At 32.5% G+C, this 22,338-nt stretch overlaps 1 protein-coding gene across 7 annotated transcripts in view; it reads right to left on the reverse strand.

Moving 5' to 3' along the window:
- Positions 1-22,338, reverse strand: part of GRIK2 (glutamate ionotropic receptor kainate type subunit 2) — a 1,064,497-nt gene that overhangs the window by 386,906 nt on the left and 655,253 nt on the right. For 6 of the 7 annotated variants that reach the window (XM_077902956.1, XM_077902954.1, XM_077902958.1 and 3 more), the window contains 2 exons: positions 16,981-17,148; positions 12,723-12,980 (listed from right to left, as the gene is read on the reverse strand). In XM_077902956.1, coding sequence (XP_077759082.1) covers positions 12,723-12,980; positions 16,981-17,148 — 426 coding nt within the window. Of the gene's footprint in view, positions 1-12,722; positions 12,981-16,980; positions 17,149-22,338 lie in introns of those variants that run through there. The other variant, XM_077902960.1, reaches the window with a different exon arrangement.

Genomic DNA, 22,338 nt, shown 5'->3' on the forward strand with positions numbered 1-22,338 from the left:
TTCAGAATTTCAGGAGATCATAAATTTAGGTGTGACTATATGAACTGCTTTGGTTGATGAAATGTAAGCAATAGCATTGCTTATTTTTAGGTAGAAATTTTTGCCTGGCACTTAATTCTCCAGCTTACCCATTCTCTGCCATAGCAGTTGTGCTATAAACTCAAATCATCCTAAAATTCTGAGCCAAAATATCAGAGATAGCTGCCCTGGAGAATTATTTAGATTTACAGTAGACCTTACTTTTGTGAGACATAAAATCTTGTTCTATTTAGTCACTATGATTTGGGGAATGATCTTTCCTAGAGCATAACCTAGTCTGGTGGTTTTCAAACTTCTTTCTGTATGCATTGAAGTCATTAAGAAAATGCGTTAAAACACTGCTTGCTGGCCTTTCTCCCAGTTTCTGATTCAGTAGGTGTAGAATGTGGCCTGAGAGTTTTTCTTTCTAATAATTTCTCAGGTGATCATGCTGCTGCTAGTCTATTACCCATTTTGAGAATCACTGATTCACCAAATCTTAAATAATATGCAAATTATGAAATTAAGAAAAATACTTGACAGTAAGTCAAACTTGGCAATATTACAGACAAAAGCATACTTTTATAGATTAAAATAAGTTAAAAATTTTAAGCAAACATAGAATGGTTTCTTTGTGATTTAACATTGATAAAATTAATAATCACTTATCAAAAATATTTATTCAGTTGTCTGAACATCTCCACACTGGGTGGTTTTAATTTCTGTTGAAAACTCTCGTCCGTAGAGTATTTTAAACAGTCTTAAATTAGTTTTAATATGGAGGAAGAACATTATACCATAAATATAGTAAAAACTATCAAGTGTAAATAAGATTTAGAATCATCTAGCATTTATATAATATCTGTTTCAGCAAATTTATAAATAATTTTACTTTTTAATTTAACTTTAAAGAATTTTGCAAAAGAGTATTAATTGCATGACTAATGATTCTGATTTGTCAATTAAGCGCTCAAAAAAATTTCCTGTTCCATTTTCACAATGAACTTTTTATCCTTTTATCCAATTGAAATAATTGGGTTGGCATTAAAGAAAGAAAATTAAGTCAGCCCTTGAAATCTTAACACTAACTTGTTAATTACCCCCATTAATTACACAATGAGGAATGACAAGCAATAATTCCCTTTCCTAAAGTGTGGCTGAAGGTCAGAGAGCTCTTACTGGCATATTGAGAAACCAAAGCAAATGATTCAAATTTTTTCTTTTAAATACTATCAGATGTGGGATCCCTGGGTGGCGCAGCGGTTTGGCGCCTGCCTTTGGCCCAGGGCGCGATCCTGGAGACCCGGGATCGAATCCCACATCGGGCTCCCGGTGCATGGAGCCTGCTTCTCCCTCTGCCTCTGTCTCTGCCTCTCTCTCTCTCTCTCTCTGTGTGACTATCATAAAAATAAATAAATAAATAAATAAATAGATAAATAAATAAATAAATAAATAAATAAATAAATACTATCAGATGTCATTAGAAGCTCAGCCAAGGAACTAATGTGGGGTTTTCTTGTTTTTTTGTTTTAAGATTTTATTTATTCATTTTCGAGAGACAGAGAGAAGGCAGTGGGGAGGGGCAGAGAGAGAGGAAGAGAAAAACTCAAGGAAGCTCTGTGCTGAGAGTGTAGTCCTATGAAGGGCTTGATCTCATGACCTGAGATCACGACGTGAGCTAAAACCAAGAGTCAGAAGGTCAACCAACTGTACCACCCAGGTACCCCCTAAATTAATGTTTTAAATGTAATCTTCAAACATAATTTTTATCTATTCTTTTTTTTTAAATTTTTTTATTTATTTATGATAGTCACAGAGAGAGAAAGAGAGGCAGAGACACAGGCAGAGAGAAGCAGGCTCCATGCACCGGGAGCCCGACGTGGGAATCGATCCTGGGTCTCCAGGATCGCGCCCTAGGCCAAAGGCAGGCGCCAAACCGCTGCGCCACCCAGGGATCCCGATTTTTATCTATTCTTAAAGGAAATAGTTTTATTATATATTAAGAAGTAATGATAATAGCAAAAACACAGAAAATTCAATTAAAAAATAGGCAGAAGATCTGAATACACAGTTTTTCAAAGAAGACATACAATGGCCAATAAATAGATGATAAGATGCTCAATGTCACTAATCATTAGGAAAATGCAAGTCAAAAGCACAATTTTATCACCTTATACCTATCTAGACGGGCCATCACCAAAAATAAAAGAAATAACAAATATTGGTGAGAATGTTTTGATTATTCATTTGCAAGGTTGGTAAGTTTTCCCTCAAATATGCTTTATATACCTTACATTTAAAACAAGATACACATCAAAACAGAAAACTGTTTTAAAAGGCAGTTGTGTTAACCCATTCAAGATCTAAATTTTTGAAAAGTGTTTTTGGTGTAGGGTCAATTAATTTCTTTTCAATTCATTTTTAATCAAGTATCCAATAATTGATCTATAACATCTTGAGAAATGGATATGTGCCAAACTTATTTCTTTTCTTCTTTATCTCAAGTCTCACTGCAATTTAAAATGAATGCTGCCTTTTTTCAAGAGTCAGTACTTTAGACCATAATCATTATTAAATAACTTATATAAAAATGAGTCTTATGTGGATAAGTCTTTACAGTGAGTTATTTTTAAAGAAATGACATTGTTGTCATTTTGCCATTAGTTTCTAGAGCATCCTAGAATAGTCAATAATGGAACATATACATGCAAAACAACATAAGCACATATACAAAAATATAAACACATATACACATATAAAACCAGTAATAAATATCACAAAAATCTTCAGTTACCCAAAATTCCTTCTCTAAACTAAAACAAAACAAAACAATGAAAATCTCCCTTTGCCTTGAAATTCTTTATCTCTTTCTCCCTTGATGCTTTTTTTTCTCCTTGCTTTTTGTCTGAAACACTCTTACCTTCAGATATTCCCATGGCATATTTCCTCAGCTCATTAAAGTCTTAGCTCAAATGTCACCTTCTAAGTAAGGTCCCAGTTTAATATTGTAATACTCCTTTGTACTCCCTGTACATCCCCTTGCTTTATCTCTCTCCATAACACTTATCACATTTGATACAATATAATATACAAATTTATTTTGTTATTGTTTATCACCCTTTACTAGAATATGAACTCCACAAGTCAAAGAATTTTTACCTGTTCACTCTTGTATCTCCAGAATCTAGAGAAATGGTGACACATAGTAAACGTTTGATTATTATTTGCAAACTAAATAAAGGAATAAACTTAAAATAAAACAAAGAGACAAACAAATAGGTGAATTAATTATAAAATATTTAGCATTCTCATGCCCTGGAAAGCATCACTCCTGCTAAACAGGTAACAGGAATACACTGAAAATAAGATTTACTACAGAACTGATGATGAATTATTTTATCTACCTAAGTCTTGCATCATACAAAGAATTGAATTATCAACTCACATGGGTAGGAGTCAGGGAAGGCTACTTCACATTTATACTTTGTAAGAATATTTTAAGGTACATCGTGAAGGTGAATAGCTCACCAAATGTAAAAGATGTATCAGGCAGAAGAGTTTGTGCACAGCAAAAAGACTTAAAACAGTAGAGCATGTTTGATAAGGAGGAACAATAATTACTCAAGGAAGGCTGTGGCATTAAGTATTGAGAGAAGAAATACCAGAAAAGCAAAATTAAAGAGGCATGAGAATGACAATGACAGAGGCTGCATGTGTCATGCTGAGAAATTAGAACTCATTCTTCCAAGAACTGAGGAATCCCCAGTGTTTTTTTGTTTTGTTTTGTTTTGTTTTTTAAATGTTTTATTTATTTATGATAGTCACACACACAGAGAGAGGCAGAGACATAGGCAGAGGGAGAAGCAGGCTCCATGCACCGGGAGCCCAACGTGGGATTCGATCCCAGGTCTCCAGGATCGCGCCCTGGGCCAAAGGCAGGCGCCAAACCGCTGAGCCAACCAGGGATCCCCCCAAACAGTGTTAAGCCTGGGAATGACATCAGCAGATTGTCATTTCAGAAAAGAACATTTTGTCTGAATCGGATAGATGAATTTAAATATGGTACCAGGTTGACCATGGTCTAGGATGTATATAAATGTGCTAATTAGGATAGGTGGAGGGGATGGAGAATAAAGCTGAGTTTGAGAATTGTGAGATAAAAAATGAGAAGTATTAAGTGACCAACTGGAAATGAGGGATGAGAGGAAGACAAAAATTTAGCATGATCACTGCAGATGTGGCTGGCAAACCAAGAAATAGGGAAAAATCAGGAGAAAAAAACAAGTTTTGAAGTAAAGACAATGAGTTTGTTTTTTGTCATGTTGGATTAGATGTGCCCCTGAGACATCCAAACAAAGATGATCAATGGTGGCTGATCTATGAGTATGGAACATGGTAAAAACAACTGAAAGTGTAAATCAATTATTTATAGCATAGAGGCAGAGGAAGGTATAGGTTAGAGGAAAAGCTTGAGAGAGAATGAAGTAAATAAGCAGAGAACAAGATGGAAAAAACCTTGAATATCAGTTTTTAAGGAGTAGTGAAAGAAAAAGTTTAAGAATATAAAAATGGGAATAAATGGCTGAAAAGAAGGAGGTAACGATGAGAAAATGATAGCATACAAGCCAAAGTAGAATTATTTTATCCCCTGAAGAGGGAGTAGTCAGAACTGCCAAGTGCATCTGAGAGATAAGAGAAGCACTCCCCTTTCCCTTGCTGCGTAGAGGAGACAAACAACAGGAAAAGGCTAGAGGAAGAGTAACCACCAAGAGGCTAATGCCAGATTTATCGAATTCCAGATTTAAATTTAGGAAAACTGGCAGTGTCTGGCTATCACCAGGGAATTATTCTCACTTTATTATTACTATTTTTTTTTCTCTTCCAACAAAAGCAAATACTGCTGATCACTGAGGTCTGGTATAAAGCCTGTCCCTTCTATTTTGTTAGATCTACACATATGTAGGCATATGAATTGTTTGATTGCGGTGGATTAGAAATTTTATTTTAATGTTTTAGGTAGGGTTGGCATATATTTTAAAACTTAAAAATTAGTTCTTTGAATATGTTTAAAAATACTCACTGTCATCTAATCAGAGCCCAAGTACTAATATTCCAAATAATTTTTATGCTTGCTTAAATAGGAATAAAGAAACTATGTTCAAGCAAAACCAACTTTGTGAAAACACTAATATACCAAACTATGTAATCAACTATATCCAAATAATTAGGCTTAACTCATAATTGCTAATTGTATGTGCATTTGGAATGAAAGAACTTGAAGGTTTGTACTTAGATTGTACAACATATAATCATCTTAGATCCAAATTACCCCACTTCCTGGAATAAAATTGAAATTATTTGGTTATAAGTTTTATAATACAAAAATTGTCATAGTATTGAAAATTAGTGTCTTCCAGGAATATATATTTTCATATTAACTTATTCTTTTGAATCATTTTATTTTACTTTATCCTATTTAAACACAGGTCCAAGATTTAAAAAATACTATTAATTGATTTTACACTTTATTAAACCAACTCCAAAAGCACACACAGATGTGTCTAGAACATAGTCTATACATACACTTCATCCAAGCTATTAAAGTTAGTGAAGAAAGCATTTCTTCTTTTCTTTAGGATAAAGACCTTTTTTCTATATTCATATCATATAAATTAATCAAAGATCAGCCTGTTAAATATTAGACTTTAAAAATGACTGACTTCTTCCATTAGTTAAAATAATTTATATTATCTCCCTTAAATTTTTCCCATGTTTATATTGATCTCCGTGACTGCCTACTCACTAACATAATTGGATTTTCTTATACAATGACCTTGTTTTTTAGCACATTTTCTCTATTTCCTCATACCACAAGAATTACAAATGAAGGGCAGAACAAACGTCATTTGAAGTATTATATGCTCATTTTTTAAAGATTTATTTATTTATTTATTTATTTATTTATTTATTTATTTATTTATTTAAGAGGGGTGGGCACAGAGGCAGAGACAGAGAGAATCTCAAGTAGACTCCCTGCTGAGCACAGAGTCAGATGCAGGGCTTGATCTCATGACCCCGAGGTCATGACCTGACCTGAAGTAAAGAGTTGGACACTTAACCAACTGAGCCACCAAGGGACCCCGATATGCCCATCTGAAAACTCCTGGTTCTCAAGATGCACGTATGATATACATCACTGGATGATTCCAAGGGAATATTTCATAGACACTTCAAGCTCACGTGTTAAGAACCAAATTTACCCTCTCCGAAATCTCTTATGCTTGTTTTCCCCTGTTAGGTAAATGTGGCAATGATTAACAGTTCAGACCAGAAACATAAAGGTCATTCTTATTTCTCTGTCTCCATCACTCCCTCTTCTTATTTACTTATTAAATCCTACAATCTGTATCACCTAAATCTTCCTAGAATTCTCTACCTCAGTAGCATTCCATCAAAAACTACTTAGGTGAGACTGTTATCTTTTTAAAAACTTGACTAATTTAGAAATTCTCTTGCTTCTGGTCTTGCCTATTTCCCACCATATCCCAATAGCCCCAATATGTTCTTTATGCTATAGCCAGAGAATCTTTACCAAAAATAGTTCTGATTGTGTCATTTCTTTGCTTAAATTAAGGACAACAAAATGAATCAAATCAAAGAACTAACACTATATCACAGTATTTAATTAAACAGTGTGTTCTGAAATTGACTGCCTAGGATCAAAACCCAGGATCTACCATTTACTTGTTATGTAACCGTGGGCAAATTATCTCAACTCTCTGCATCTAAATTTTCTTATACTAAAAAAAATTGGATTAATAATTCCTTTTTCCTAGAGTATAATAAAGGATAAATAGCACATAGCCATGGCATTTGTATTGTTGTAAGTTTTAAGCTACTGCTATGTGGGTTCTATGAAGCATGACAATAGTCCTCTAAGGTATGTATTACCTTCACTTTATAAATGCATCAACTCACTTTTAAAAGCAAGTAACTTGCTGAAAAGTATACAACAGAACCAAGATTTCAATGCAGAATGTTTTTACATCAAAGACCATAGTAAGCTTGATTGTTCAGGCTTCTAGATGTCCCTCTCTCTAAGTTCTTTTCTGAGTTCAAAGGAAGGAAACTGAATGGGTATATGCCCATTTCTAAGATACACTCAATGATGGCTTGGGAAGCAAGGTCATATCATGCAAACATGACAGATATTGCTGTACCCATATAGATATCAGGGCAGAGGGGGAAGAAAAGACAGAGTGGTCAGTAAAAAGCTCTTTGTGATTTCTCCCATGCTGGCCTTTTATAAATTCTCCTCATTATTCCTCATCATCCTTGTTTATGAGTCTCAGTCATAATTAAGAAGTCTTTCATTTCCCCAAAAAACTAGCTCACTCAAGCACTGTCACATTTATACATTTTGCTCCCTTTGGCCTCTTCTCCATTTGAACCATTTCTACTTGTCCTTCATGAAAACTTTCTGGTAATACCACCTTGTCCAAAACTCTCCTCTCCCTTTACTAGGTAGCTTTAATTCCTTCCTCTTCTGAGCTACCATAATATTGTTCTCTTGCCTCTATCTGCACTTGTTACACTGTCCTGATCACATGTCCTCTCTCCCTTTCACTTTACTCTGAGTCCATGGAGACAGTCCAAGTTTTATCTATAATACTGACCCTTATGCCTAACATACCACCTGACATACAGAAGATGCTTGATAATGACTGTCCAAATAAATAAATGAATAAATGTATATTTAATTGCATTTGAAATAGGATATAAGCACAATTCTTTGCTAGCTTTCTTACAAAATTTTTAAATGATAGAAGAAATCATGCCTATATATAATTTCTGAAAATTGTTGAATCTATTTATTCAATACAAGTACCAAAAATTTAACCTAAACTAACCTTGGGTAGATAACTTAATCCACTTGAGTTTCATCTTCTAAACAATGAATGCAATAATACTTCTTTAAGCATTCATTCCCTAAATATTTATTAAGATACACTCATGAGCCAGGGAATACCTAGGTGCTGATGACAGAATAATTAATAGCCTTAGGGTTCATTCTGCTCAGATGTGTGCTCAGATTTTCTTTTTTTTTCTTTCTTTCTTTCTTTCTTTCTTTCTTTCTTTCTTTCTTTCTTTCTTTTTTTTTTTTTTTTTTGCTCAGATTTGATCTAGTGTAAAATACATCTAAGAAAAGTCATTCATAATTTGATGAATGTTCTCAAGTGAGGGTAAAGGGAGTGCCAGGTGCTAGGATGTGTTGGAGGAAACCTATTCCAGCCTTAGGACTCAGGGTTGGGGTAGACTTTCTTTGTGACACCTAAGCCAGATGGTATGCATGTGAAAATATGCGTGTGCACGTGTGTGTGCACAATTAGTGAGGACTGGGGGCTAGAAAAAGAAGTTTCTGAATAGGATTTTGGGCAACTTGAAAGAAGTTTAATGGCTCATCTGAAAAGACATAAGCAAGGAATTCAGACTCAAATGTCACTGGAGAGCTACAGGAACTAGATCATGTTAGGTCTTATAAGGCTGTTAAAAAAGTTTTGGCTTTATCCTTATAGCAATGAGAAGATATTAATAAGGAGAATGGGTCACAGTTGTATTTTTTACATTATTTTAACTGCAGTATGGAGACAGGATCAATAGATGCAGGCTTGAAGTAGGGAGGCCAGTTAGAAGGCTGTTAGCGTAATCCATGTGAGAGATGATGATAATCTTGTCCTAAGAACTGCTAGAGACGATGGAAAAAGTAGATTTGAGAGACCATAGAGGTGTAGCATTGACAATTGTTAGAGCCTGATGTAGGGGCTTGAAGAAGGGAAGAAATGAAGGAAGATGTTCAGGTTTCTGTCTTAGGTTGTTAGTGGGCAGAAGAGCCAGTCACTTATTTCCTTTGGGACTCAAAATTGTTTTGATGATTAAGTGAAACAGTTTATATAATAGCAACTATCACAATGCCTAGTGCCTTATAGCTCTTTTCTGTAGTTATTTTCATTCTATTCTTCTCATTTCCAAAGTTGTACCAGTCAGTTGGTAGCAAAATTGGGAATAGAATTCCAGGCTTCTGTTTACCAGTCCAGAGTTCTTTGTTAATGGACTGCTGGTCTATAAACAAAGATGAAACACAGGGATTTTAAAGCAAATATTCAGAACTTATCCTGGAATTGCTTACGAGCTGACAGCTATCCAACTTATTTTTAGTTTATATTTAAAGTGAATCATATGTTCCAAAATGACTGACAGAAACACAGCTTTGTTTCTGAAGCCAATTCTTCTCCATCATTTTTGGACATCATTCAGAGCTATAACAGACTTTCAGGGTGTTTAAAAGCATTCATCCACGACAACAACAAATGCTAATTATCATAAAAAATAAACAGCTCCTGTTAACATCATTCTAAGAATTTCTCCTACTCCAGCACTATATTTCATCTATCATCCCATCTGTTTTGGGGGTGGGAACAAAGACTGGAGGAAAGTATAATTATCATGTATCAAACTGGACAACATAACAAAATAGAAATGAATATAAATGGGAGGAATAGCATACATAATAAATAAATCTGGAAAGGGAAAAAGGAAATGTAAATAAAATGGCACAGTGTGTCCTGCAGTAAACAGCAGATACATAAGTCCATAATGGAGTCAATGATGTTTATCTTGCTAAGTATGAAGTGGATTTTCCCCCATTTCAGTTCACAGCCCTTGCTATAATCAGATTTCCTCCCACATGATCAAATAGGTATCTTGGTCACTTGGAAGTTTACAAATCCTCTCTGTTGAATTCTATCATTAAAATTTCACCTTGAGACTTTTTAAACCTACCTGAAAAGACAAAGAAAAGCTCACTTCCATATATTTATGAATGCATTTCAAAAGGAATCTTAGGGCTAGTTCTATCTTATAAAAATGTCAAGAATAGTCCACATTCTCAAAAGTGTGTTAAATTAAAAGAATTACATGTGGCCAGTTGCAAATGTAATTAACTCATAAATATAGTGAAAACATGGACAATCACGTATCCCAAAATAGGAACTAGAAGCTCAGCCAGGGCCAGGACTTGCTTTATTGGTATAAACACATCTGCATTGGTCCCTGGCATGTAGTAGGTACCTTACTCATATTCTTTAAATACTGCATGAAATAGAGCAATTATCAGCTTTTATTCTCCTCAGAGTACTTTTAAGGTCCACCTACTCTACAAATAATTCTGTAGTGACTCAGTATTAATATTTTAAAAATCAGATTTAGGAATCTCTAAGTATCGATGTCACTTTCAAAGTGAGGAGTATGCAAAGCTTATTTTAAATAGTAACAAATTATTTTTAAAAATTTAATCGGAGGTCAAATCTCCATTCAAAGTATATCCACTGGGGTCCCTGGGTAGCTCAGCGGTTTAGCGCCTGCCTTCGGCCTAGGGCATGATCCTGGAGTCCCGGGATCAAGACCCACGTCGGGCTCCCTGCATGAAGCCTGCTTCTCCCTCTGCCTGTGTTTCTGCCATTCTCTCTCTCTCTCTCTCTTTCTCTCTCTCTCTGTCTCTCATGAATAAATAAATAAAACCTTTTAAAAAAAGTACATTCACTGAATTAACTACATTTATTTCTCTACTTAAATTTGTTTCAAAGTTATAAGTGTTTAGAATATTAAAGCAAAAGATCAATTACATATGAAGCTGTACTTTACCAAATTGTGATTTGATCTTGATCATAAATCCCATTATCTTTTTAGTCAATCACTCAAGAACTATATACATGAAATAAAAATGTCACAATACATATGTGCACACACAAACAGAACAGTGAAAAGGTGTTATATCAATACACATTTTGAACATTCCCTAATACCCTTCCTACCATAAGGAGTTTTACGATAATAAGAAATAAATACAAGTATCACATGTATACCATACACCTATATGCATTTGTATGTATGTATGTGTATATACCATTTATGTATGCATCATATATATAAAGACTTGTGATATTTGTTTTTTTTTTAAGACGTGATATTTGGACAGCATTCACCTGAATTAAGTCAGAGGGAATAGAGAAGTAAAGAACCCATGGATTCACAATATATGTGCATATATTTATGTTTCTGGATATGATCATTCATAAACATTTGTGGACCAATTTGTAGCTGAGGATGCCCTAGATCATCATATTATAAAACTCCAGATAGGGACACCTGGATGGCTCAGTGATTGGGTGTCTGTCTTTGGCTCAGGTCACGATCCCAGAGTCCTGGGATCGAGTCCCACATCAGGCTTCCAACAGAGAGCCTACTTCTCTCTCTGCCTATGTCTCTGCCTTCTCTCTGTGTCTCTCATGAGTAAATAAATAAAAAATCTTTAAAAAAAAGAATCCCAGAAAAAGCAATCACATAGAATCTACCATTTATAACTTGACATACAGAACTTTATCAATGACAGAAAAGTAATGATTTGGGAGTAGACCATCATACAACAAACTTAATAATTCTAATTTGAGTTAAAAAACATATAAAAGGTACTTACTAAGTTATTTTTTGAAAAGCTTTTGATGTATTTCTAAGTTAAAATTATTTGTGAACACTTCACTTTTTAAAATCAGAAAAGTTAAATTATTTTATTAATGTGTATTGAGACTCAACCTTTATTAACCTGATGAAAGTATTTTTCAAATTATTTTCATTGTTTTCTCAGCCCTTACCTCCTTAGTCCCTAGTCTTCCTGGGAAAAAAAAATCTGTCTATTTGGTTAGTTTTATGGGCAAAGAGAATAATTCCTGCGCATAGTTCTAAATACTGCATGCATGAACAAAATGTGCTACTAGATTACTCTGGGAGAATTAAAATTCAAATGAATTCCAATTTTTGAATATGAAAATTGAAAATTTTCAATTTCTGTTATTTCAATAATTACAGTGTAAATATGAAGGTATAGTGAAATGTCTTAGAATAAAATATTATTTTTGCATTTTATTTTAAAGACTATTTGAACCAATGATAATCATCTTAATGTAAAATTCCTATTAGTATGTAATAGCCAAAATAGTATAAACTTCTACCAATATAACTGCCAAGGAAAGTAAATATTTTATTTTTAATGTTTATTTTCATATATTTATCTATGAGATTTGTTTTTAATTGCTACTTCAAAACTACCATTCATATATAAAAATAATTACACTGAAACAAGAAAGCACAACCTCTAGCCAGTATTCATTAAAATATTCATCAAAGACACTGTAATTAACACCATGTAGAAAATTCGATTTTCCAAGTCCTTAAACTGTGTCTATCTACACATAAATTGTTCCAAAAACTGAGTATTTCAATGGGTATTAACTGTTTCAAAGTTGAAAAAAATGTTTCTTAAGCTTTAATAAGGTATACCGATATAAAAGTTAATATTTTTCATATACATTTTTTGCACATAAATAGCTAGAGAAAATATTAAGGCAAAATCATGAATTTCTTGATAAATTTCACTAACAGCCAGTCATAAAACTTTACCCTAGGAAACTATCCTAAACCTAGTAGAAGAATTCTTTGAATCAATATTTCAATATTGTATTTCACACTATCTGCACACTTCATCAAATATGATAGTTCATGCTAACTGATCCTTCACAGAAATCTTGAATAAGTTTCAAAGTATTACGTGTATTTAAAGCATAGCCCTGAAGGCTACCAATTTTTCTTACCCGTGCTGTCATCATACACAACTGTGACAGTTTTCCACTTGAAGAACTGCACCAAATCCAAAATGGCACGGCTGAGTGAAGAGAAGTCTGGGTAAAGACTGACATAGAAGGAATCTTTGTTGTCTGACACCTGGTGCTTCCAGCGGGTCTGTATGTGGGGAACCCCCAGAGCGTTGCAGATGGATTGCACAGCATTTGCTGAAGAACTGTGTGAAGGCCCAAAGATGGCAGCCACCCCAAGAGACAGCTGATCACAGGCTGAAGAGGAGATAGAAGTCTGTCAATAATGAAGAGAGATGCAAGCTTGCCAACATTACCACATTATTATTGTAAGCCTGAAGGTTTATACTGAAGAAAGATTTTGTTTTCCTTATAAACAACATCTACTTTTAGGTAATTTTCATATTTTCTCTAACTCCAAACATTTTCAGTTTGTTAGGAGGGAAATGCTTCCAGACATCTGCAGCTCAATGTTCAAATAATTCTACAAATAATATCAAAAGAAGGAAAGAGGAAGAACATTCTAGAATTTAAGAAGGAAGAGGAGTGTTCGTCTTACAAAATTAGATTATATTAGGAGTTGGAGGAATAGGGTTCCTTCCCAAATTCACTGACTACCCTCTACAATTTTAAACTCATAATGGATGCCATTTGATTTCTCCTCTCCATCTAAGAAGCCAGGGCCACACATAGCTAAGTATTTATACATATCTGACAATATAGGTCAAACTATGCATACAAATACACATTCAAAACCTAATATGGCTCATTAAGGGTGATTTCATATGAATTAATCTCATTGAGTAGAAAGAATAAAATCATTAAATATTTAAATATCTTTATTTACTTGGCTTTTGTACATGTAGGTTTTTATATTGTTCTAAATTTTTTTTGAAGTTGTATTCACTCATAAGAAATTTTATTCACATCAGTAATAATTGCAGTAATTAAGAAAGGCATAACCAAAGCGGAAGCTATTCAGATGAGAATAGATAAACTATGATAGGACTTCACATTCTATAGGTCTTCTGAAGTAACTAGGGAGTTTGGGCTTAGAAAGTAAATAATTATTGGAAATGTGAAAATCATCTTTAAATATCTGAAGATCTGGCTTATGAAAGAGGCTTCAGTTTGATTCATTTGGCTAGAAAAGGAAGAACTAGTTAAAGTGGTTAGAAGTTTCTCATAAATTTTGATACAATTTAAATTAAAAAAAAAGGAAATACAAAATGTCCAAAAATGGATGCCTCTTCCAAGAAACAATTGTTTACTCATCCCTGCAAATTCTTAAACAGGACTAAGTAGAGTTATTATTGAGATTTAGGCATCAGTTAGGTGCTCAGACTGAACTTCTCCAAAATAGTTTATAATTCAACTGTGTGAAATTTTCTGATATTTTCCTTCAGAGATTTTGCTGCATAAAACATAATGTGATGGAAGGATTCTTAAACATAGAGATATTTAGTAAGTAAATAAATTATAGTTGGAAAAAACTTACTTGTTTAAATTTTCTTCAAAAATTCCTGTATGGTCTAGGTAAATTTTTTAAATATGTAGATTCTTACTTTTTAAATATGATTAAAATTCTGAATCAGTAGTAAGATTGGAGTTTGAAATTTTTCACTAACATGGATTTGGATTCGTATACATTGAAAATAAAAGATCTTCCTTTACCAGGTTTTTGACAAGTCACAGATCAAAAAGAATTAAAAACCTTATAGTAGTTTATATACAATATCTGAATAAACTATTATAGAATATCTTAAATGTGTTTCAAATAAATAGTTTTTAGTTATCAGAAGACTCATTTAAAAGTGATATGATCCAAATAATAATTCAAGTTCTAATATATCAAAGTATCCACTGAACTAAACAGTATTACTAAAAATACAAAAACCATATATCAGAAAAAAATGTTAAAATTTAAGTATCTGATTTCTTATTCTTTTATTGCCTTGGAAAATATTTTTAAAAACTTTTTAAAATGTCCAATCAATTATTTAAATTATTTTATAATTAATCACTTATATATATATATATATATAATATAATATAATATATATACTGAGCCACCTCAGGTTCAAAAATTATATCAGATTTCTGTCTTATATTATTCTTTTGCATACTCCTATGCCCTTTAACCAGTAATAATAGCTCAGTAAGCAAGAATTTCATGAGGTAAGACCCAAATGAAGACTTTTATGCTTTCAATATCTCATAAAGAAAGTTACTTATTATGTTTATTTGAGCTCTTCCTAGCTTCAGGCAAAAGTCATTTAGTGAATTTGATTTTCAATAGATCTTAATGGGTGACAAAATCTGTAAACCCCTTTTAATATTTTGGAAACCAAATGAGTTTAACACCTCATAATTCCTAAGATAGTAACCTGTTTTTTTGTTTGTTTGTTTTAATATTTTATTTATTCATTCATGAGAGACAGAGAGAGAGAGAGAGGCAGAGACATAGGCAGAGGGAGAAGCAGGCTCCATGCAGGGAGCCTGATGTGGGGCTTGATCCTAGGACTCCAGGATCACACCCTGGGCCAAAGGCAGGCACTAAACCACTGAGCCACCAAGGGATCCCAGTAACCTGTCTGTTGTCAGAACATGCTAGTCTGTTTTTTAACATTGCTCCTTTGAATTCACCATTAAGAAATCTATTAATATTTTTTTATACTTCACTCATATTCCATATTCTTTGGTCTAAATGATTTCATTTGAGACAGAGTTTCCTCTTCCTAATGGAAACAATCATGAACTATGTCACTAATCAAATGCAGTTGTCTTGCAGTTAATGACTTATTTTGCAATTATGATGACAAATGTAGTATTTCACTATAACCTTTACCCCTTTTTTTCCAGCCTTTAAAACCTTTCATCACCCTGACATGGTTCTGAAATGTGGAAACTTATTTGTATTCATAAAGTTATGAATTCAAAGGGCAGACAGATATGGGCTTTGATAAACACTAGTTATCTCGAGGATAAAAAGGATACTTTCATCTTACAGAATATTGTACCTTGTCAGTTGCCATTAATATTAATGAAATTAGAAGAAATCTTGACCAAGTTAGAATGATAAATAATTATGTACATTTCTATTAAGGTAAGGTAGCTAATAAAACAATATTAGCATTACAGAAAAGTAAATGTTGTTTTAAAAATATGAATTTAGAACAAATGCTTTGTAAGCCCACTTCTTTGAGAAAAAGCTATATTATGAAATTTAATTCCTGTTACATGAATGCTAACTACACAAAAGAAAGGATCACCCACTTAAGACAATTAAGAGTATGGAAACAGCCCTCAAAACACATTTGTTGTTTGGTTAAAAATATCCCTGCCTTGGTAATAGTTCTCTATTACTTTCCCTTACTTTATAAATATTAAAGTCACATTCCACAGTTATTTTTCTATTCGTATCCTTAAGAACACAGTTTCACAACATAATAAAAGAAATAACAAAATTTATAGAGTATTCTAATTATATCTCCCTATAATTCTATTTTCACATCATTAGCCATTGATTTTCAGTTACAAGAAGAAGTATTAACTTGTTTAAAAATGGGCGTAGAGGGGATCCCTAGGTGGCTCAGTGGTTTAGCGCCTGACTTCGGCCCAGGGCATGATCCTGGAGTTCTGGGATCGAGTTCCACATCAGACTCCCTGCATGGAGCCTGCTTCTCCCTCTGCCTCTCTCTCTCTCTGTGTGTGTCTCTCATGAATAAATAAATAAAATCTTAAAAAAATGGGCATGTAGTACACATAAATGAAAGGTTGTTGAAAATTTTACAATGACATTTTAAGATTGAGTTGACATTAGGAAGTCACTAGGAACTATGGGACTTTCCAGGTAGTCAATAAATTGAGACAATAGTAATATGTACTGGAAGTGACAGATAGTAGAAGTAAAAATGTAAGAATGGATTCCAAAAATTTCTAAAATCCACTGATGTAAAATTTTATTTAGTGGGGTCTTAAAAATATGAATATTTTGATAAGAAAATAGGATTATTGAGGAAAAAAAACAATTTCAAAACAATCACAGACCTAACTGCATTTCATGTTATAAGCATTTTTTATACCATTAATCATATCACCTTACCTTCCCTGATAAAATTTCTATGCATTTTTAAAAGAAACATTTGCATGAAAATATTCCTAATGACTTATTAACTACATTTGGAATTAAGAAATCTCTCAAGAATACCTGGAAATTTGAATTCAGAAAATATAATGTTAAATATTTGTCAATTACCTTTCTTGGATGCTTCAAAACTATCATAGAGGTTTATCTTCTGGGTGTCATAAGTTAGAGTGGTATTGGGCAACAACGTTCTATTTCTGTTGATTGTGTTCACAGCAAATCTGAATGCAAGTTCTTCAGCTCCCATTGGGCCAGATTCCACATATTCAAAAATGCCACCTGGCAAAGAGAAAGAATAATCATATATTTCTTACAAGATAGAGAAAATGTATAAAGTTTTCTCAACCTTAATGTATGCATGCATTTATGTTTGTATGTGCACATGTGTGTGTGTGTGTGTGTGTGTGTGTGTGTGATTTACTTAAGTACATGGAGTTTGTGCTTGCTTCTTCTATGAGCTTGAAAATTCAGGAAATGCCTTTTAGATAAGTCATACTGTTAAAATTTATTTGCTATAGTTATAATGATTTAACATGATTAAAATGTGATTTTGCTTTTTTTTTTTTTTAGTGATTCCTTCTTTTAGAGCCTAACCTTGCCTTAAGTACCAAGCATTATCTCTCAAAATTTTGCACACAGTTCCAGAATAACCAATCTTCTATACTGATATTATGCTATAAAGTTAAGCATCAGGAAAATTATATTTATCTGCTTTAATTGAGAAATCAGAAATCTTTAGCATAATTTCTATGGTGCTTGTTGTGTTAAGAGTGCAAAATACAAATTTTCACTTGCAAATTCTAGCAAGTGAGCGTGCAAGAAAAGAGAACAAAGTAGCATTTTTCTGTTAGTTCTACTCTTTTTTTAGATGCTCCTTGGACATTTGTGAAAGATAACTCTCCCAAACAGTGCAAATCCCTTGATCAGTCAATAACAAAGCATATAATTTAGGCAATAAAATGTAGAGTACAATTCAAAAACATGTCCTTTCCATTTGTCACTTTTAACCAGTTATGTCTTAAGTCCAGTTTCCTCATTCTTGTCCCATCCTTGCTTCTTCTTAATATTTCTATTCAATGATGACTGACCACTGGGACCTTTGCCTCCAACAGAATATCTTCTTTATGGTTACTTTGGTAAATGGAATGAAAGGGGGAGCATCTGATATTTGACACTGTCCAACCTCTATCTTTGGAAAACTAGTACTGCTTTAACAATAGAGAGCATTTATCTTTTTCCCTTTCAAATTTCATGCCTGTACTCTCAGTACAGTCATTCACAAATTAGTAAGGCATGAATAAGCCATTTCCACAGTTTGCAATTCATACCTCATCAAAGTCTTCCAACACATAAATGTCAGGTGACTATACAATCAATAAACTATTCTAAATTAGTAAGAAATCAAGGTATGATAATAATTCCCCTAAATATGAGGAATTAGGTCTCAAGAAAATACCGTAGTACTCAGACAAATTTATATTCAGGAAGAATTAGAAAATTTGTTGTACTTTTAAAAATTTCTTTAAAGATTTTATTTATTTATTTGACAGAGAGAGAGAGAGAGAGAGAGAGAGAGAACACAAGCAGGGGGAGTGGCAAGCAGAGGTAGAAGGAGAAGCAGGTTCCCTACCGAGCAGAGAACCTGATGTAGGGCTTGATCTCAGGACCCCAGGATCACGACCTGAACCCAAGGCAGACACTTAACCAACTAAGCCACCCAGATCCCCAAGAAAATTTGTTATTTGACACCATATTAGTTTGAAATATTTCTCCTATTCTTTCAACTAAATTAATGGTATTGTTATCCGCAATCGACTTATTGTGAAATAGTACTTTGAATATATTTAAAATCTTTACAGACTTATGCTAAGCACAAGGACAATAAGTATTTACATGCCTAATGTGTGTCAAGAACAAAATTAGATGTCTTGTATACGTGGAGGAGAATAGTGGTATGAGCCTAGACTCTGAAGCCAAATTTGGTTTACATTCTGTTTCTGCCACTTGCCATCCATGTAAATTTGGTCAGTTGCTTAAATCCTCAGTCTAAATTTCTTCATCACTAAAAAAAGGATGATAACGAAGGCAACTACATAGAGTTGTTATAAAAATTAAATGTTATCTCATAACAAAGCACTTAGATCAATGGTTCCCATAGAGTAAGCACTCCGTAAGTGTCTAAGATTATATTGAATCTTCAAAGTAATCCCAAATAGGATATTTTATAGAAAAGAACTCTTTTGGCCAAAGGTCATATAGCTGTCATATGATAGAGCCAACATTACAATCTGTTCATGCAAAACATCAAAGCCCTTTCTATTATACTACAAACTAGTACTTTTCTTCAAAATTTCATTCAGGTAAAATACACAAAACTTCCTAAAGCTGAGACATAATGACTTTAATAATGATACGTAATTAGAAATGTAAGATCCGGGATCCCTGGGTGGCGCAGCGGTTTGGCGCCTGCCTTTGGCCCAGGGCGTGATCCTGGAGACCTGGGATCGAATCCCATGTCGGGCTCCCGGCATGGAGCCTGCTTCTCCCTCTGCCTGTGTCTCTGCCTCTCTCTCTCTCTCTGTGTGACTATCATAAATAAATAAAAATTTAAAAAAAAAAAAAAAAAAGAAATGTAAGATCCTACATAAGGGACAGAAAAATAATCGAGCAGTTGTAAAGTACTTCTTACAGTTAATTAGGAATAGAGTCAATTATAGAATGCAAACCTGAAGTTGCTTCTTCATAGTAAAATAAAATGAAAAACTACATCTTCTACTTTCCTCAGTTCAAATTATAGTTTCTATGTGACATAAATACAAAAGAATGATACAAAAATGATCAATATTTAATGACAGTGGGTTAAAATGTTCCTATTCTTTATCTCTCTTCAAAATAATCCAAATTCAAGTTTACGTATTTATTACTGGTTTGAATATTTAATGAAATCTTTGTAATTACTTCAAGATAACCCATTTTTATCTTAATTAAATAAAATAAATAATTGATTTTTATTGATCCAGAGCCAGAATTTAAGATTTTATGTATAATAATAATATCCAGACAATGGAAGCGTTTCAGGCACATATTTTCTGTAACATCTTCTAGTCATGTTAACTCAAAAAAAAAAAAAAAAAAAGGAAGAAAGGAAAAGAGAGACCACTAGCCCTGATTTGTGGAGGGCAAGTATGGACAAAGAGATAAAAGAATTCAGTAAAGAATTACCTTCTGGCCGGGGCAGGGGAGGGGGGAGGGAGGGAAGAATTAATTTTCCAAAAATTATCAGATGGGTACCTTAAACTTAACTGGGGGAAAAAAAGAGAGCTTTTGTAATTGTATTTAAAATTTTGGGAAATTTAGTAACATCTAATATACTAATTGATTAAAGAAGATAAAAGTACAATCACCATATTAGATGGTATGAAGATGCCTGATAGATATCACTACTAATCTAATTACTCTAGATTATGAAAATATTTTTAGAAAACAAATAATGGGGTCATAATGAAACTTTATAAGATAAAAATCACATATTAATAGTAAATGTCATATTTAAGAGTAAAAGAGAAGTCCCAGTAATGTCAGGAAAAAGATAAGAATGTCTATAATATCTTCTTTTACCACTATTCTGGAAATTTTAATAAATGCAATTAGAAATAAAAATTACTTATTAAAACATAGAGATTCATTTTTATTTCATTATATACATAGAACAGACACAAATATCCCTTGCCAATGTGTTTAATAACAATGAAAATAACAAAATTGAAAGAATTTATCATGAAGAAACCTCCGTTAAAACAAATACTAAACAAATATGTTCATTATGCAGAAAAAAATGATCTCAGAGGGAACTACTATACTGTTTGAATATATGAAGTATAAAGAAAGGGTAAATATGTGGGTGATTACCAATGAATTTTAACTAAACAAGCAAGAACAATAACTTCTTATGAATTTTGTAATGTATTTAAATCAAAGTACATGGTAATAATAACACAAAAGTTGAGAAAAGCATAAAGAAAATTAAAGAATGTTAATGTTCTAGCAACATTGGAAAGCAAAGATAATTATTTTAGACTAATAATTCAACAATGCACATTTGAATTTCTAAGATAAAGACTAAAATAATGAAAGGCATATAATTAAAAATTTAACGAAGGAAAAGTGACATAATAAAATTATTTTATTTGTCCAAAAAGAATAAGAAACTTAAGTAAAATAAATAGAAAAAGAGAGAGAAAAAGAAACAGTAAAAGAATTAGTAAGATGGTTAAGTGGTAGACCTAAAATACACGAATTAGTAATTACATTAAAGGCCAATGAAATAGATTCACATTTTAAAGTTTAAGATTTCCAACAGGATAAAAAGGCACAAAACTATAAGCTACCTGCAAGAGAAATAGTGAAAAATAAAGGAAAAGATGGGCAAAGTTATCCAAATAAAAGTTCGTGAAGCAATTCTAATGTTAAAGTAGACTTGAAGAGAACAGTGTATGTTATAATGATAAAAAAAAAGTCAATACACAAGAATGATAAAATTCAGACTCTACATATACTATTTTTTTTAAAAGAAAACTTCTATGATATTGACATAACTAGAATGAGATACAGATCATAGTGGAAAACATTAAGACATCACTCTAGCTCATAAAACAAGCAGACAAAAAAGTGAGTTAAAATTTAGATGATCTAAATATATTTGACCAAATTAACAAAGATGAACACAGTACCTCAAGATAACAAAATATTTTTTTCTTTCAAAATGTATATTTACCAAAATTGATCATACACAAGGCCATATGCTAAATCTCACATATAAAAAGAGAGAATTCAAAATGTGTTCCCTCACCACAGTGATATTAAACTAGAAATAAATAGCAAAAAGAAATTAAAGAATATAGAAATTTATAGAATTTAGAAATTAAAGAATATATGCCTATGTAATCCATGTATCAATAATAAAATCAAAATAGAAATTACAAAATTGGTGAACAAAATAAAACTGAAAATGTGGCATTTAAAACTTATAGAATACAACTCTGTCCATGCTTAAAAGAAAATTTGATACTGAAAATAAAAATAAAAAAGATAAAAAACCAATTGATTAAAAATCAATTCCATCTCAGATATCTAGGGGGAAAAACAGAACAAATCAAATCCAAAGGAAATATAAGAAAAAAATAATAAAGATCAGAGCAGAAATAAATAAAATAGAAAATAAAATACAATAGAAAAACCATATATACAAAGCCAAACTTTGGTCATTTGAAATATTGTTAAGATCTATAAAATCTTAAGTCTAATCAAGAATAAGAAGACAGAAACTATAAAAAGAAGTTACACACCAACTTTTCATGAGCATATAGGTGCAAAAATCCTAAATAAAATACAGCAAATTGAATCTAGTAATATATAAAGATAATAATACATCAAAACCAAGTGGGTATAGAGGTTCCTCTAAAAACTAAA

Source organism: Canis aureus, chromosome 7, assembly GCF_053574225.1.
Source record: "Canis aureus isolate CA01 chromosome 7, VMU_Caureus_v.1.0, whole genome shotgun sequence".
Classification (NCBI taxonomy): Eukaryota; Metazoa; Chordata; class Mammalia; order Carnivora; family Canidae; genus Canis; species Canis aureus.